Below are 18,029 nucleotides of genomic sequence, written 5' to 3'. Positions count from 1 at the left end.
ACCCATGATCGCGCTATCGTAGAGGTCTTGATAAAATTTTTGGATGAGAGACAGCAATGAGGGCGCTGTCTTGGCACCACAGTAACAACCGTGATTTTTTGTGATTTTCAGGAAGGCTTATTTTTGCGATTCGAGAGTGAGTCAATTAAAGTTTTTGCGATTTTCAAGGAAGGCTTATTTTGTGATTTGACAGATAAGTCAATTAGAGTATGTTCACCCTTTCTGCTGCTTAAGTATTTGTATCAAGAAGTCTGCATCAGAAAATGTGACTGATCTTGACTACAAAATGGTAACCATCGGTACATACTATACATCATAGACAAAATAAACTGGCTAGTTATGTAAAAGATGAATGCGGTCCTCATAAACACTAAATAAATGCAATGATATACTCTGGTAAGATTTCAGGGCATAAAAATACAGAAAATACAGTGTTACAAACTAACCATTACCCCTTGTCAAGAAAAGAGCTTGCACAGAGATACAGTAGTGTTTTATATGTAAAAGAAGCATGCGGTACATATAAACACTATACAGAATTAATGATACTTGTATACATAATCTTGTGAGATTTCATGGTATGCAATTAAAACTGAATAATATAAAGCATTACAAACCAAACATAACCATGTAACAGAAGAATGCAGTGCCTATAAAACTAAATAAAGGTAATGATATACATACTCTGCCGACATTTTAAGCAATAAAATTGCAGAATAAAAAGCATTACAACTTAAAATGACCCATTGTCAGTAAAAGAGCTTGCACAAAGCTACAGCAGTGTTTTATATAATATATTTTACCCAGACAACCAACATCAACAAAATATCTTGGATCTCACTCTCTCAATTTTTTTAAATATTTTCCCATGGGCATGTGCCTTTCAAACTTAAGCATATCCAAGCCAGAACTGAGCTTGTTCCATGACTTGGGCAAGTGAATTTGTAAATCCCTGAACATGTGCACTCTGATGAAACAATTCCTCATAAAACGTAGCAATTAATGATTGTTTCTCCAGTATGAAAACACCTGTACATTTGGAGACTTTTACCTTCATCAAATATTTTATCACAAACTTGATACATTTGCTGTAATATGTATCTTCATATGTACATTCCAGTTTTCACTATAACTAAACATCATATCACATAACACTTAATTTGACTGTCTCCATTGTTTCCACTTATGCATTTTTTAGATCTCCATCCTGGCAATACATTTCAGCATATATACATCATGTGATTTTAACCAGCCTGGGTCCTCACTTCATATTTAAATAGAGTATATTCAGTATAGGTCCTCACTTCATTCTAAACTATTTTATCCCATAATGGGTCTTTAGTTCATACTGTACTTAAATGGTTTATATCCAATTAGGGTCCTCACTTCACATATCAATGGTTTTATCCAGTATAGGTCCTCACTTTATACTTAAACGGATTATATCCAGTATGGGTCCTTATTTCATACTTAAATATTTTATCCAGTATGGGTCCTTAGTTTATACTGTACTTAAATGGATTATAACCAGTATTGGTCCTCACTTTATGCTTTATATCCAGTATGGGTTCTCATAAGCCTCTAAGATATTGCAACAATTGCACCTTGTATCACACACTTCAAAGTTATATGTTTTTTTTTTTTGCAGTGTGAATTCTCATATACTTTGCTACTAGAGTTCCATGTTAATAAACATTTTATCATATACTTCACACTTAGATGGTTTCTCTCCAGTATGTTTCTTCATCTGTTGGTATAAATTTCCACTCTCAATAATCATTTTATCACATACTTTACATCTAAAATAATTTCTCCAGTATCCTTGTCTGGTTTTAAATTTCCACTATAATGTTACATTGTATCAAACATTTCGCAGTTAATTGGTTTTCCTCCAGTATGCATTATCATGTGCAATTTTAAATTTCTTCTCTGACTAAACACTTTATCACACACTTCACAATTAAATGGTTTTTCTCCAGATTGAATCCTCATATGGTCTTTTAGACGTCCACTGTGACAACATATTTCACACTAAAATGGTTGTCTGTTTAGCATGCAATGCATCCTCATGTGCAATTTTAATTTAGACTCCCACTCCGACTGAACATTTTATCGCATATCCCACACTTAAATGGCTTCTTTCCCATGTGCGCCATTCAGATATTCACTCCGAATAAACATTTTGTGACACACTTCACACTTGAATGTTTTTTTTTTCTCCAGCACTCATCCTCATGTGCAGTTTTAGGTTTCCACTCTGACTAAACATTGTATCACACACTTCGCATCTAAATAACTTTTCTTCAACATGAATCTTCATGTGGAACTTCAGACTTCAACTGAGACAAAACATTTTATCACATACTTTACACTTTGATAAGTTTTCTCCAGTATGAATCTTCATGTGCAGTCTTTGTCCACCACTGCAACTTAATGTTTTATTACATACTTCATACTCAAATTTCTTTTCTTCTGGCATGCATCCTCGTGTACTGTTTTTGATTGTTGTTGTTGTTGTATGGTTTAACGCCATTTTCCAGCGCACGATAGGCTATATATGGCGGCCAGTATTAATGGTGGAGGAAGAACCCGGGAAAATCCCCGGAAAGAACCACCGACCCTCGAGAAGCTACTGACAAGCTTTCTCACATACCCACATTGGCTGAATCCGAGACTCGAACCAACACAGACAGAGGTGAGACGGCAGTGATCCGTAACGGACAGCGCTTTAGACCACTCGGCCACTCGAGGCCCCGTACTGTTTTTGAGTTCTACTGCCAGTAAACATTATATGACATCACTCTTAATTAGCAGTTTTAAACTTCCACTTTGACTAAACATTTTATCGCACACTTCGCACTTAAATGATATCCATCTGGTACATCGTTGCAGTTACCCTTGACTATTACAACATGGTGCATGGGAGAAAGAAGAATGAACAGTATTAAAACCTGTCCTGCTACCACGACGGCAAAGAAGTATACTTCCGCTAGCATAGCTTTGGGATCATTAGGTCCTACTCGTAGCTGGCTTACACCCTAGAAGGTGAGTTGAGATAGCTCCTGCTTTAAGGATACCATGCTAGGAGCTTCTACAATAGTGTTTGGTAAGTAGTTTCAGGTCCCAATGATACCGGGGAAGAAGCTGAACTTATTGTTGTTTGTAGAGGTAGATAAGTGCTGATATTTCCTGTTGTGGTGTGCTCTAGTTCTACTTGAAACAAGAGTCAGATAATGGTCAGCAGGAATATCTACAAGGTTGTTGGCGATCTTTTATAGCATAGCCAACCATGTTTTGATCCTTCTGGATTCTAGAGATTCCCAGTGGTCTGACACTGGGATTGCGCTACTGGTATTCCTATACCTATTAATGGTATATTTAGCAGCCCTTCACTGTACCATCTCCAGCTTGTGAAACTGATCCTTGGTATGGGGGTTCCCAGTGGTTCAGCATTTTTCGAGGCCTGGTCTCATGAGAGAGAAGTATGCAGTGCTCTTTATTTGCTCATTACCTATTTGAAGGTTGGGTCAAAGAATCCACAAGGTACTGATCCCTTTGTAAACTATCTTGTCAACATGGTGTTTCTATGAGAGGTCCTTGCAAATCTCCACTCCTAGGTACCTTTTAACATTCTCTATATTAAGCATGTGTCCCTTGAGCAGATAGCTGGAGATAATATGAGACTTCCTTCTGTATACTCTAAGATGCTACATTTCTCAGGATGGAAGGCCATACCCTATATTTTATCCCCTTCTGCCAGTTTAATCAGGTCATCTTGGAGGATCTTACACTTGCTCTCAGCATTGATCTGAAGATAGACTATACAGTCATCTGCAAACAACCTTATATTCGGACTGAACGGTAGGTGGAAGGTCATTAATGAAGACCAGAAGTTGATGGGTCCCATTACACTGCTTTGAGGCACACAGCTGATGACTAGAAATGGTTCAGATGTTGCTCCATCAACTGTAACTCTCTGCAAACTGTCAGGAAGTGTCTGATCAATGACAGCGTGTTACCCTGAATTCCATAGTTGTCCAATTTCTGAAGAAGTCGTTCACATAGGACACAATCAAAGGCCTTACTGAAGTCAAGGACCACAAGGTCGTACTGTTTCCCTCTCTTTAGGCCTTTAAACAGCTCTTCCACAGGTCTCACAGTTTCTGCTAGCGCTGACAGTCTGTTAGGATGTGGTGTGCATCCAAATGCCAGTACTAATCCAGTTGAAGGGCATTTTTGGAATATATCGTGCAAGCAAAGAACACACTCTTCTGCCAGTTCTTTCTTGCTGGTTAAGAAGAGGTCAAGGATATTTGATTGTTCCAACATTATAACAACAAAAGCATCATATTTTTACTTGATTAATCAATACATTAATTTTGGAAAAGCCTCAGGCTCACAAGTAAATGCCAACAAAACTGAAATCTTATTAATTGATAACCGGAAAAATAACTCTACACGACTGCCAACTACACAAATTAGACACAAGGTCAATGCACTTGGCATAACTTTTGGGAAAGACAGTAAAATGATTAATTTTTTACAAATTTTTTTACAAATTAAACAAAAACTAGATCAACAAAAAGAAATATGGACGGACATAAACCTTAGATTTAGTCATAAGATTCAAACAGCTAAACATATTTATACAATACATTATGGTTTATATTTGATGTTATAGAATCTGAAAAATTATATCTTGACAAGATAGATTAACTAATAACAAACTTTGTTTGGAAAAGAATTCATAAAGTGTGGAAAAAAAACATTACAAAAAAAACAGAACTTGGAGGGCAAGTTCTTCCCAATTTGATATACAACCAACAAACAAATATAATGTATAGACTAAACAACTTAACTCCAAAACCTACCTATTATTGGCAAGGTCTATATATATACTGGTTTGGAAAATTATTAAATAATAAAACTGAAATCCAAAAAAAATAAAAATTTATAAATATCACTAAGGAACCCCCCTAGATGTACATATAAAATAACCATGACAATTAAAAAATTTCAATCTAATATAAACATATGGCAAACTTTGGAGAATAAAACACTAGAAAGACAGATATCAGAAGGATCCAACCCTAAACCTAACCACATAGAAACAAAAGTACCTAATGTAGATTGGCATAACATATGGAGACACTGTAAAGGGATCAAAGAGCCCAACAAACAAGGAAACATCTTCTTCTATTTACATAATGCCTGGTGGACACAAGAAAATGCCTACCGTAGAAATATTATACACTATTTACCCAAATGTCCGTTATGTGACACTGCAACTGACAGTAAAGAACATATAATTTTAAAATGTAGATACCTAAACAATCACAGACAAAAAAAATAAAAATAAAATTATTAATGAACTAGGCAATTTCAACCTGCTAAACCTACTCTACACAGCCCAGATTAATGACAAACAATTATACTGTGCAGTAATTAACTTTATTTATATGGCCATCATTGAAAGAAAAAATAAAAACTGGAAAACTGAATTAGAATAAAATATGGAAAGTCTAATGGCTAGTTAAAAAAACACCAGACCCATTATCATTAATACTATTATTTCACAGATGCTCAAACTTCTGAAAAACCCTAAATAGGTTTAGTTTAAATAACATCAGAATAGTCCAGAAAGCCTGAAAGGCTAGTTCAAATAACACTGGACTTACAGCAATCTAATCATAAAACCAGGTGGCTACCACGTGGCCCACTTCACACGCGATAGGAAATGTACATGACAGACATTCCTTCCATTAATCAATGAAGTTTACTACAACTGCGGATAAACACCATCCGCCATTGTAGCTTCCATAGTGTACTTGTGTTTTAACATGTACTAAACAAAATTTGCTTCAATAACTATAAATAAAAATAATTTGACTTATTTAGAAAACTTATGATGACGGGGTATAGTGAAGGGAAAGTCGCACTGTAACATCTCAAAAGAACCCTCATGGACCTCTCCATCAACAACTAAAATTAACAACAAATATGATTAACTCTCAAAATTTTAGTTTTAAAATTTCTAAAATTAAATATTAAAATTCAAAATCAAAAGAAAAAAAAGAAAAAAAATTAATCATGATGGGCCCGCACTAGGTAGGTCAATACTGACACCTGTAAAGGACCGTAAGCTGCGAGCCTCCCATGACTTAATATAATATATATATAAATATCAATAACTTTTCATTAGCCAAAATTGTATAAATACAAAAACATAGTGGAGGAGTACAAAAAAGGGAAAGTCATCATCTGACACCTGAAAAAGACCCAAATGTGCCTCTCCGCTAATAACCCAAAAAGAAAAACAAATATTTTAACCTTATAATCTTTGGAATTTTTTTTTACCTTTGGCTGTTAAGAAATACAGAACAAGAAATCGTATTCTTGGAAAAATATGATGGAGGTTTCAAGCAGAGAGTATGAATAAAGATTCTGTTCTTGGACTCTCTGTCATAATACAAATATTCAAAATTCAATACAAAATTCCAAACAAATCACTGGAATGTACATCCTGCCTTCAAACAGTGAAATTTGAGTCTAAATACAAGATACTCAAATCTACCAATCAAAAACGAAGATACATCCCATGGTCGGTATAGCACCATGGTGCAAAATAATAGAAAGCACTATAAAAATCCAACTTATATTTCAGATACTAAGACACTAATATACCTTTTAACAATGGATTAATGAGTAATTTCACGGTATAGCTTTCAATTTGCCGAGAACTATACCAAAATGTTTTAAAATGAATAAAGAGTACAAAAAAGAATAATGCGTGGTTGAATGTTTTCAATCACATCCGCGCCTACAATGATTTCAATCCATTTTTCTTGTCAAGCTCCATTATGGACAAATGACTATTGAATACTCAGACCATGGTTGAGGTTTCAAGCGGAAGGTCAAACTTGACTCCCTACAAGGGATCTGCACATGGAACCTCAGCCATAAACTCTGATTTGTAGATTAAGAAAGTAAATCAAAACCCAAAATGACTGATGTTATCATCACATCCATGGAAAAAATATTTTAAAAAAATTCAAACATAATTAATCCAACCATATGCTATGGCATAAAACAACCAAACTTAATAAATATGGACTTCTTCATTTATGCTTGCATAATGAGGAAATTCCACCCTTATTTGACTAACACAAGTGCTAAGGCACAATCAATTAAAAACTAAAACAACAGAATAAATTTTCCACCACTATGAGTGGAAAAATCTTCCAACATATTATATGCCATGGCACATACAGACGCACTTCATACACTCAAAAAACAAAAATACAACTCAAACAGCTATTATTTTTGGGATATAGATAGAAACAAAAGACTTGACAAATTTGAAATAGTTATGCTGTCCGACATCAAACAAACACATACAAGACACATCTCTTAATAAAAAATTAAAATACATAAACAGATATTTGACTCTGGCAAAGTCACTTATAAAAAACCTACACAAATAGGGAAAAGGGAAGGAAATTAGCCCATGGCAATAATTTGCCACTGGGGTAATAGTACAACCCTAAACCGAAGCAAATTTGTTGGAAATCAGGCCCACTATCAGCCCCGACAAAGGGAAGAAAGTACACAGATTATGCTTCTTGGGATAAATAAAACTCAATACGATTTGATGGATAAAAAATAAATCAACCCTGCTAAATTCAATAATACCGCATTATTGGTTTTTAACAGACACACTTACAGACCTTATGGGATGACAGGGGAAACCCACACCACACTTTTAGAGATAAACAGGGTGTCACTTCTAAGTCCTAACCAGCTATATATGCTGGGATGGAGCTAAGGAGTGTCAACTAAAAGAATATTTGAGGAGTATTCTGTGATTCTTAAACATTGTACGATGGAAAATTTTGGTCTGGGACCCACCTAATGTACAATGCTCTTTCCAGAGTTTGCTTGGTGAATATGCTTATAGTCTTACCCCGGGAAGCATTGACAAAGCAAAAATAAGCAATATACAGACCTTCTAACATTGAAAAAATCAAAATCAGGAATTTACCCCCAAATCACCATTAAAAATAACGAGGCAGGGTTACAGTAAGATGTATATATCATGATAAAGATGTTTACTTTTATTATTTTAGTCCATTGTATGTTGCAGATTTGCATTTCTGCAAAAGTTCCTTGTTGATTTGTCCTTGGGTGCCAAATTTGCTAACAAGAATAGCTTCCAAGGCTGATCCTCACAGGTTGGCTCTTTCGCTGGTTCTGTTTTTTCTAACCATTGAGAATGCTCTTTCAGCTTTGATGTTGCTGTACAGTATTGAAAGTATTGATATCATTATTCTACCAAGGGTTGGAAACAACAGTTGGCCAAATCCCTCCTTTTTTTTCTGAATGCAACCCACTAAAGGACGACTTACTTATTCGTGCAAACACTGCAGATGTGGCTAAACAATCTGTAGTATCATTTAAGGGCCTGGCCTTTTTCTCCAACCAAATGGAAGGAATCCAAACATGATCTGCAGAGTTTCAGCTTTACCAAATCTACAATTTTGATGCAGAATTGAATGTGGAAATAGCCAAACATCAGTGGTGGAATGTATGGTAGGCCCAATGAGTTGATGGACAAATTTTTATCCCATTTCTTTTTCTTGTCTGGTGAAAAGTCATCAGTTACTTCCTTCTTTCTTTCACTTCTTGCTGAGAAACTTATCCATTATGATACTGAGATTTCCTGAGGGGGTTGGAGAAAGAGAACCACACTGCAAGACAATCACTTTGTATTGGTGGATGAAAACTGGAAATCAAGCCAGATATAGTCAAGTACTAAGAAACATATCCGACACAGAAAAACCAGAAACAGAAACAGGGAAAAGTAAAATGTTTTTGTTAAAGAAAATATTTTTTGTTTAAAAATCCGAGATAGGTCCATAAATTGGGATTTTCCCAATCTTTTCAGGAGGGTTGGCAGGTCTGAACATGAATCTTGCAAATCTTCTGTTAATATAGAAAAGTCTGGTGAGAGAAATGAGGAAGTAGCTACCATGCGACTGGATGTTATCACTAACCTCAAGTTGTTTTAGACTTCCACTCAAATTAAACATTATCACATACTTCAAACTTGAATGCTTTCACTCCAGCATGTGTCCTCATATGCAGTTTTAAACTTCCACTCTGACTAAACCTTTTATCACAAACTTCACACTTAAATGGCTTCTCTCCAGTATGAATTCTCATATGGTCATTTAGCCCTCCACGGTGACTAAACATTTTATCACACACTTCACATTTAAATGGTTTTTCTCCAGTATGCATTCTCATGTGATGTTTTAAATTTCCATTCTGACTAAATAGTTTATCACATACTTCACACTTAAATGGTTTTTCTCCAGTATGCATCAACATGTGCTTTTTTTGAGTTCCACTATCAGTAAACATTTTATCACATACTTCACACTTAAATGGTTTCTCTCCAGTGTGTATCCTCTTGTGTTTTTTTAGACTTCCTCTCTCATTAAACATTTTATCACATACTTCACACTTGAATGGTTTCTCTCCAGTATGTATCCTCATGTGGTCATTCACACTTCTACTGTGACTAAAAATTTTATCACATACTTCACACTTAAATGGTTTTTCTCCAGTATGAATCCTCATATGGTCATTTAGACTTCCACTGTGACTAAACATCTTATAACAGATTTCACACTTAAATGGTTTTTCTCCAGTATGTATCCTCATGTGCAGCTTTAAATTTCCATTCTGACTAAACGTTTTATCACATACTTCACATTTAAATGGTTTTTCTCCAGTATGCATCCTCATGTGTCGTTTTAAATTTCCATTCTGACTAAACATTTTATAACAAACTTCACACCTAAATGTTTTTTCTCCTGTATGCATCCTCGTGTGCTGTTGTAAATTTCCACTTCGACTAAAGATTTTATCGCATGCTTCACATTTAAATGGGTTTTCTCCAGTATGTAGAATTCTTGATTAAAGTTGTTTTTGCGTAATATATGTCCCATGTGCTCATCCTGCATTTTACTTTTACCAAAATTTCATATGTATACTATGTTTAAAATTAAAGTGTGTTTTAAAGTACGTATTATCATGTGCAGACCTATTCATCACAAAACATTACATTTAGAATATTGTCCCTGTAGCCTGGATCCCTGTATTATCGCGGTACTTGATGTTCTTATCGGCACATATTAAAACTGTTTTGCTGCTTGCTTATCATTTGTAAAGTTTCATTGACTTTCCCTCTTTCTATTCATATCGTCAACAAAACAATAGTTGTCAATCGAAGCTCGTAAATGTAAATAAAACAGCATATGGTGGTTGACCCAGATTAACGTATCATGGGGCAACAACTCTATTATCGCGGTAGTTGCCTAACTGATCATAACATATAGGACTCACGGTACTAATTCAACTTCAATAGTAAACATATGGAAACACTATCATATTCAAAATTCAATAACTTAAAATTTCTGGGTGCTGATAATGACACCTATAATTCTTCATGCACATCTAACCTTTGTGCAAGCTTATGTGTGGAGAACACCATATGACCCGCGGCACTTTGTTTACATACATGTGCATGAAACACGTGTTATTGATTCTGCACCAAATGAATCAGGTGCTACTTTCAGTATTGAGTACTCCTGAGTCAAGCCTGTAAAAATATTAAAATTGCATCAGTAGAAATTTGTCAATATTATTTTTACATTACATATAGGATAAGCTCTCAAAAGATATTTTTCTTAAAATTTTGATTTTCATTATTAACCAATTATGGACCACCAAACCCGTAAATACTCTATCATTTCTAGACTGGTTCACGGTTCTTCCGTAATAATTAGTACCGTGTGTCCATAAAATACAACTTGCCCATGAGAAGAAATGCCCAGGCGTGTACTGGAATAATATTTCCACAAAAAACGAAAAGATCCAAAGATAAAATCGAACTCACACATGTAACTCAAGTGTAAATCCATGACTAACAATTAAAAATTACAAGCAATTATTATTTAACTTTATATTTATTTTAAAAGTGTGTGTGTGTGTGTGTGTGTGTGTGTGTGTGTGTGATTTGGATTTTTAACGTAGCTTTAAGAATAGTTCAGTCATATCGCTACGATGTCTGCAGCGTGTCAGTTTATAGTGATGTCTAGCACTGGGGCATCATGCCGCAGACATGTAGTAATCTGGGCAAAGAAATGTAAATATATAACAACTATTACTGAAATATTACTGACTTCAAGAAAGTTAAACTATTATTATATTCTTTTTTCGTACGAGAAGCATGATCATAAGCAATATTTTGTAAATTTTGGTCCATATTGGCTACCATGCAATGAAATTCCTACCGTAAACCTTGTAAGGACATGCATGTCACCATCAGTATATGACTATACTCATCAAACATCAGCCGATATACTGAATATATTTCGTAATCAAAGCCAATGCAGGTATAGCAAGTTCGACTGGAGTTTTTTGTATGATGATCAGCGTAAACACATGCACTTTTACAAAGAGTGATGCTCATTCTTTTTCACTGTATGGTTCTGTCCGCACAGCATCGCAAACTAGATCTGTGTCTCTTTCTCGTTGAATTTTAAACTCATCATCTTACAGAATTCGTTTCGTGCACGAATGATTTAAACATGTTTCAACCTGACTTACGGATCAACACTATTCATTCAGTGCAAACTTGTATTGGGCTCCAAATCGAAATTGGCCATTCCTCAAGAAATCGCGCGCAACAACTTAGAATTCCAAAATGTTGCGCTCTTTCTCAAGCAACTGCATGGTCATTGGGTCGCGCAACAACTTGGGGATATTAATCGGTGTGTGTGTGTGTGTTTGTGTGTGTGTGTGTGTGTGTGTGTGTGTGTGTGTGTAGATTATTAGCGGAGACCGCACAATCCTGAATCGTAACAACACCGGCGCCATTAAAGTTAAAATTGATAAAGGAATTGAAAATATCGAAATGTTGGAGAAATACACCAATGCAGGATCTGGATGCACTCTCGAAAGATGTAACTACGTCGAGGTACATATCTCACCATATCAACCGTTTCGTGAATCCACTAACATAGCAACACCAAAGTGGGTTCTGCCAATGTTATTGAAATCGCAAAAACTTCGGATAAACGATGCTTTCAAATGGCAATTTTATCAGTGTTATATCCGCCTAGTGTCATTAAAGACCTGCCTCTAAAACACCAACAACACCTTGGCAAGCTCAGATTTGGTGAGATCGAATTTCCTATCCAGGTTACTAAAGACACAGTGAACAATTTAAAATATTTTACTATCGCTGTTAATGTATTCACTTGGGACGAATGATTTTTTCTGCTTGAACTATCCCCACATGGGCAATATGGACAAATCCAGATTGAGTTGTTTAGTGAATGAAATGAAAGTATTAAAATATCAGTATTGCACTAAGTACGGATAGAGAATTTTGTTCGGTTACTTAACCAACACATAAGTCATCACAGTAAGAAATATCCATGCAGACAATATATGCATGTAATGAAGACTCAACAACTGCTCACCAACCATGGTTTTTAGTGTGGTACGTTTAGTGGAAAACAGCCGCGAACAACGTCAGAACCTGGTAAAACATACTCGTGTTCACTGCACTTCAACGAAAGATGAAAGTCGCTTATATCATCTACGCAGATTTTGAATGTCCGAACGTTTCAGTAGAACGCTATGCTTTCAAAGATGCAAATGTTATCTCTTGAAGCTTACATTTAATTAACACGATTATGTACATCCTAATGAAACATTCATGTTGTACAAAATGTAAATTTCTTTAAATAAATTTAAAATACATCGAAAATGAAAGAATTTAAAATAGCTTACAAATCGTGGTATGTAATCCTATTAAACCTAATTGTACTATCAATTTATCATTAATCTGGAAACTGTTCTAAGGTATTCCGAACGAACCTTTTATAACACGTATGTGTTACCGCGATACCACTATTGAATTTAGCAGAATTATTAATCCAAATGCTTTTATTTCCATGTACTTTTGTGAACGAAGAAAATCAAGGAAGTCCTTGAAAGCTAAACATAATCCGAGCGAATTAGCTAAATATTCAAGTCGTTGATTATAATTACGTAATCCCAAGGTACTGACTGTGTAAATCAAAGAGTTATATCCAGCAAACATAACGTAAAGAAATCACTATTTCCATCTCAACGACTCTTAAAAATACTAGCACAACTGTGCAATAAGAGGTCAAATAAGTGGTGCATTGGGTCATTATATTGTGTCCCATTTGCATTTCAAGTTTGCTGAGTTTTAGTTGCCACCAATCGAAGTGTTTTATTCATTGCTGTCACATAAATGCATTTCAAAAAATGAATACGAACACGCAAAGAAAGTTTGGTCCGCATTCAAATGCAAAAACATGGATACCTATCACGATCTGTATCTGCACCGATGTGTATTTGCTCACTGATGGGTTTGATACATTTCATGATGCTGTCATGCACGTGTACAAGTTTGATCCTGTACATTACTTCTCATCACCAATTATGGCCCGGGATGCATTATTGTCGAAAATCAAAATCTAGCTGGATTGCTCACTTACACTGACCAACATCTGTTTCTTGAGCTTTCACTTGAACGTGAAAGCCTTAAAGGCCGCTACTGTGTTTTGAACTTCTGTGAACTCTATCTACTCACAAACTGGGCTATCAAAACCACGAAATACACGAACGTTTGCGGAATATAGTATGTGCAAAACAGATCTATTAGCTACTAATTGCAATAGGTGTAATTTGAGTTAGTTTACCACCAAGTTCATATTTGAAGTAATGGTAAGAATATATATATATATATATATATATATATATATATATATATATATATATATATATATATATATATATATATATATATATATAGCCAGGTGATCAACAATTTTACAAAGAATGATCACTGTGAAAGAACCATTTTTTTGAAACAGTGAATATTGTACTATTGCACACTAAATAGAATCTATTGGAAATTATATTCTAATAGAATCCAGTGATCCAGAACAACTTGTTTTCGAACTCTTGTATAGTGCAGATTTTAAGAATGTGTACCAAAATCACAACTTCCAAAGTATCACTTTCCTAAATGTGTACTAAGGACATGAACATGAATGTTAAATAAGTCAACAAAATTAAAGTTCAGGAATTTTTTAAATTATTTTGAATTCATATTACGCTGGGTTTGCTATATGATGTACTTCATATATCAGTGCATAAGAATAACTAGCAAGTTCAATTATTCTGCAATAAATACAAATTAATTCAACTTGTGATGCTGATAATTATAGGTTACTGCATTTGTATGGGAAAATATGAACGAGTTTTCTTGGATGGAATACTGCACTAACTTGTGAGTGCAGTATATCCTTCCGACAAAACGAGTTCATATTTTCCCATACAAATGCAGTAACCTTTTTATTATATGCTCATTTTTTTATTCTACCTAAGGTTTAATTATATAATCAAAATACACTACAAGAAACAACGTAAATGAATGAATGCCGTATTCCAAACTAAATACACAAGAGCAGATTTGTCATTACACAATGACATCATTATTAATGCGCACATAACTCCGCCCAGATAAATTTGAACTTGGTCGCGCGCTCGACATAACTTTCGAAAGAAAATGGCGTGTCTAGTTAAAATTGAAATTTGCAGTCATATTGTGAATGAATGCGCATTGCAACAACTGTTCCATTTGATCTGGAATGAATCTATTTTGGTATTTTGTTTCGATTCGACGAAAGTTTGTGATTTTGGACTGGATTCATCTGTGAAAATTATACATGAAATACATCGGATTGAAGTGGCGTGGAAGAAGCGTGTTCACGTCTGCAAATGTATCTGTTTCTGTCATTGAATGTTTGAAATCATAATGTGGGAAAAAAATTAAGTCTTTCAATTGCAATTATCAAAAAGACGCTAAGGAATTTAATGCTTATTTCATTTTGAGTGCAATAAGGAGGATGCAATTGCACTTATCATCGAAATTACAGCAGAATTTCGAAATGTGTAATCCAGATTGAAAACCGATGACATGGCTCATTTAATTCGGATTTGCAGAATTAAGAAAATACATTTTGAGGAAATTCAGGATTTAAAACTGTAAGTAGATTTTATTTTGCCATTCTTATCACCAGCTAAAGAAAACAGTATATGCCTTGTCACTTGTATGTTATTTGTAATGACCTAATCTTCCGTCATTTATATAATGTAGCTAGCCTAAATCCGAAGCATTGTATCAACTCGGAATGTGCCAAAACAGCTGGGATTTTTTTGCAGTCCGCGAAACATGTTTTAGTTCATTCAGAAACAAATTTAAACCACAACGTAAAGAGCCTTTTACGCGAGTGTACATGATTTGTTTACAAATCAAAAGTGCTGGTGTCTGAGTCCATTGTTTGTTTACAAAAGAAAGTAGTTCCTTTATTCACGTGAATGCTATATGTGTATTGTCGCGCGCGTTCAGTATCGGGGAATATTGAACGATTCTGACAATGTAAAGTTAACGGGGGAAAAAATGAGCATATAATAAACAATCGTACCTAATTCATCTACGTATAATTTAGTCCAGGTCAAAAGCACGATCAAATTATAAGCTGTCCTAATGTGCACAGACACGTGTGTGTGTGTGTGTGTGTGTGTGTGTGTGATTTTTTTAACGTAACTTTAATGCTTAAAGAGTAGACATTTAAAACTACACATGAGGAATCATACTGGAGAAAAAGCATTTAAGTGTTAAATATGAGATACAATATTTAGTCACCGTCTAAGACTTTCAGAGACTACCAATAGAACTTTACAAAACACCTGAACATACTAGAGATAAGATATGCGTCTGATAATTTGTGTGATTTGTCTAGATGATATCAGCATTTTCGATTGAACCTATGAAGAACATTGCAAACTGTGGAAAGGTTCCTAACAAGGCTTAGCGAGTGTGGTTTGAAGTTATAGCCAAAGATGTGAAAATTCTTGAAGGAAAAGGTCACTTATGTTGACCATGTTGCATTAGAGGCAGGCGTTGAGGCACACCCAGTCAAGACTGACAAGGTTATGAACTAGCCAGCTCCACACAGCTTTGATGAAGTAATGCAATTCCTTGAATGTGCTGTTACTATCACAAATTTGTGAAGAATTCTTCAAAGATAGCCAGACCATTATCGGAATTAGTGCCATGCACTTAGAATAAAGCAGGTAAGCATCAGAAAATTCATTACACACCAAGGAACAGGATGAAGCCTTTCAACAGCTGAAGCATGCACTCCCTTCACAGCCTGTTCTAAGCTACGTTGACACTGGGCAAACTTTCGAGCTGCATACATATGCCAGTCAATACAACCTTGGTGCACTTCTATATCTGATTCATGATGTCGTCAAGCGAGTAATTAGCCTTGCCAACAGAGGCTTAACTGACCAAAGAGACCTTACACGCTCTCTGTAATTTACCTGGTGCCCATCCATTTGTGGAGGAAAAGATACAATATATAATATATAAAAGAAATCATGTTATACTTTTTAACGTTTTGTTTCTTTTTACCTTTATTAACCTTAAAACAATATCCTCATAATTATTTTTTATATAAAAATATAGATGTCAGCAATACATGTAGATAAATATGAAAATGAGAAGGAATTAGAATGTAGATATAGTTCAAAGTGCAAACAGAGCCGTGTCCATGTATTTTGGTAGAAAATGGATTAGTAGAGAAGGGTTTTAGATAGATATATGAGAGAGAGAGAGAGAGAGAGAGAGAGAGAGAGAGAGAGAGATTTAGGTGAAGACCATGAATTGACATATTAAACAACCAATATTAGAACTGCGTTAATTTAATTTTATGGCAGTGTAATGCATAACATTTTTCTTTATCTACTTTTCCACTTTAGATCATGTAGATTAAGTAAATATTTACCCTTATTTGTTACAATTTTCTTAACAAATAATATATATTTGTATTATCACTTCTGGGAAAGACAATATGGCTTACCTTGACAGTGACTTTGAAATGACACATCATAAATAAAATAAAATCTGTGGTGTGTTATGTTGAAGAAGAATGCAGTGCATATAAACACTTAATAATGGTTATGGTATTTGTACTCTCTTGAGATAACCGGATATAAAAGTATCAAATATCAAGCCTTAAAAACTGAACATGTCTCCATGTCAGTAAAAGAGTATGCACTGTGAACAGAGCTACAGTAGTGTTTTCTGGGATTTATAATCTAAACGTTAGCCTGCATAGATATATATGCTGATTTAAAACAGTTCCAAAATGCATAGTTGGAAGATAGAAACAAGAATAGGTAGAAAAGATTTTATAAACAGCTACATTCTTCAGACGGAGAGAATCAATTAAATGAAGACTAATTAATATTTTATACTCAAAACTCAGGGATCTCTTAACGTTTATTTCATCACTGTTTAAACAGTATCATATAGTTGCCTTCAAATCAACGATTTCCATGAACATACTTGAGAATCCAGCTTCTGAGAATGAGTAGGAAACACATAGTATTGTCCATTTAATTGTTTGCCAGGCAGTATGTATCCAATCTCCTGTAATTATTACATAAACAACATATCATGAACACTGCCTGTGGATGCTTATTTGTAAGTCATAATCACTTTTTCAACAAAATCCTTATTGTGGTTAATCATTATATTTTATGTTCAAAAACACACCAGTCAAAGAAACCTTATGAGCTGTACAATCAGCAATTGACAATATGCCATATAAAGGTGACATGCATGAAAATAAACTCTCAAAATCAATGAGAAAACCCCCGAAGCTAACTTAAAACTTGAAAGTCATCAAATCTATGACACAACACATATCATGATTACACTGTAAATGATCTGTTAAGATATAAATATTTATTCCTTAATTGTCAAAACATGCTATAAATTGTAAGCATTCTAATTATCATGTCTTGGGTGGGAACATACTAGAACGACATAACATTGACTAGAA

The 18,029-nt window shown here is 34.7% G+C and overlaps 1 protein-coding gene across 1 annotated transcript; it reads right to left on the bottom strand.

The window, feature by feature from the left end:
• Positions 1-482: 482 nt before the first annotated feature.
• LOC149781524 (uncharacterized) lies at positions 483-9,978 on the bottom strand (the record flags this gene model as incomplete). Its single annotated transcript, XM_089934981.1, has 1 exon — positions 483-9,978. A coding segment is annotated over one exon (897 nt), but the record flags the coding sequence as incomplete, so codon positions are not given.
• Between the last annotated feature and the right edge of the window lie 8,051 nt (positions 9,979-18,029).

The sequence above is a fragment of the Sinohyriopsis cumingii genome, chromosome 15, assembly GCF_028554795.1.
Source record: "Sinohyriopsis cumingii isolate HCF-2022 chromosome 15, ASM2855479v2, whole genome shotgun sequence".
Lineage (NCBI taxonomy): Eukaryota > Metazoa > Mollusca > Bivalvia > Unionida > Unionidae > Sinohyriopsis > Sinohyriopsis cumingii.
Note: the sequence above shows the minus strand (reverse complement) of the source record. Positions and strands in the feature narration are given on the sequence as shown.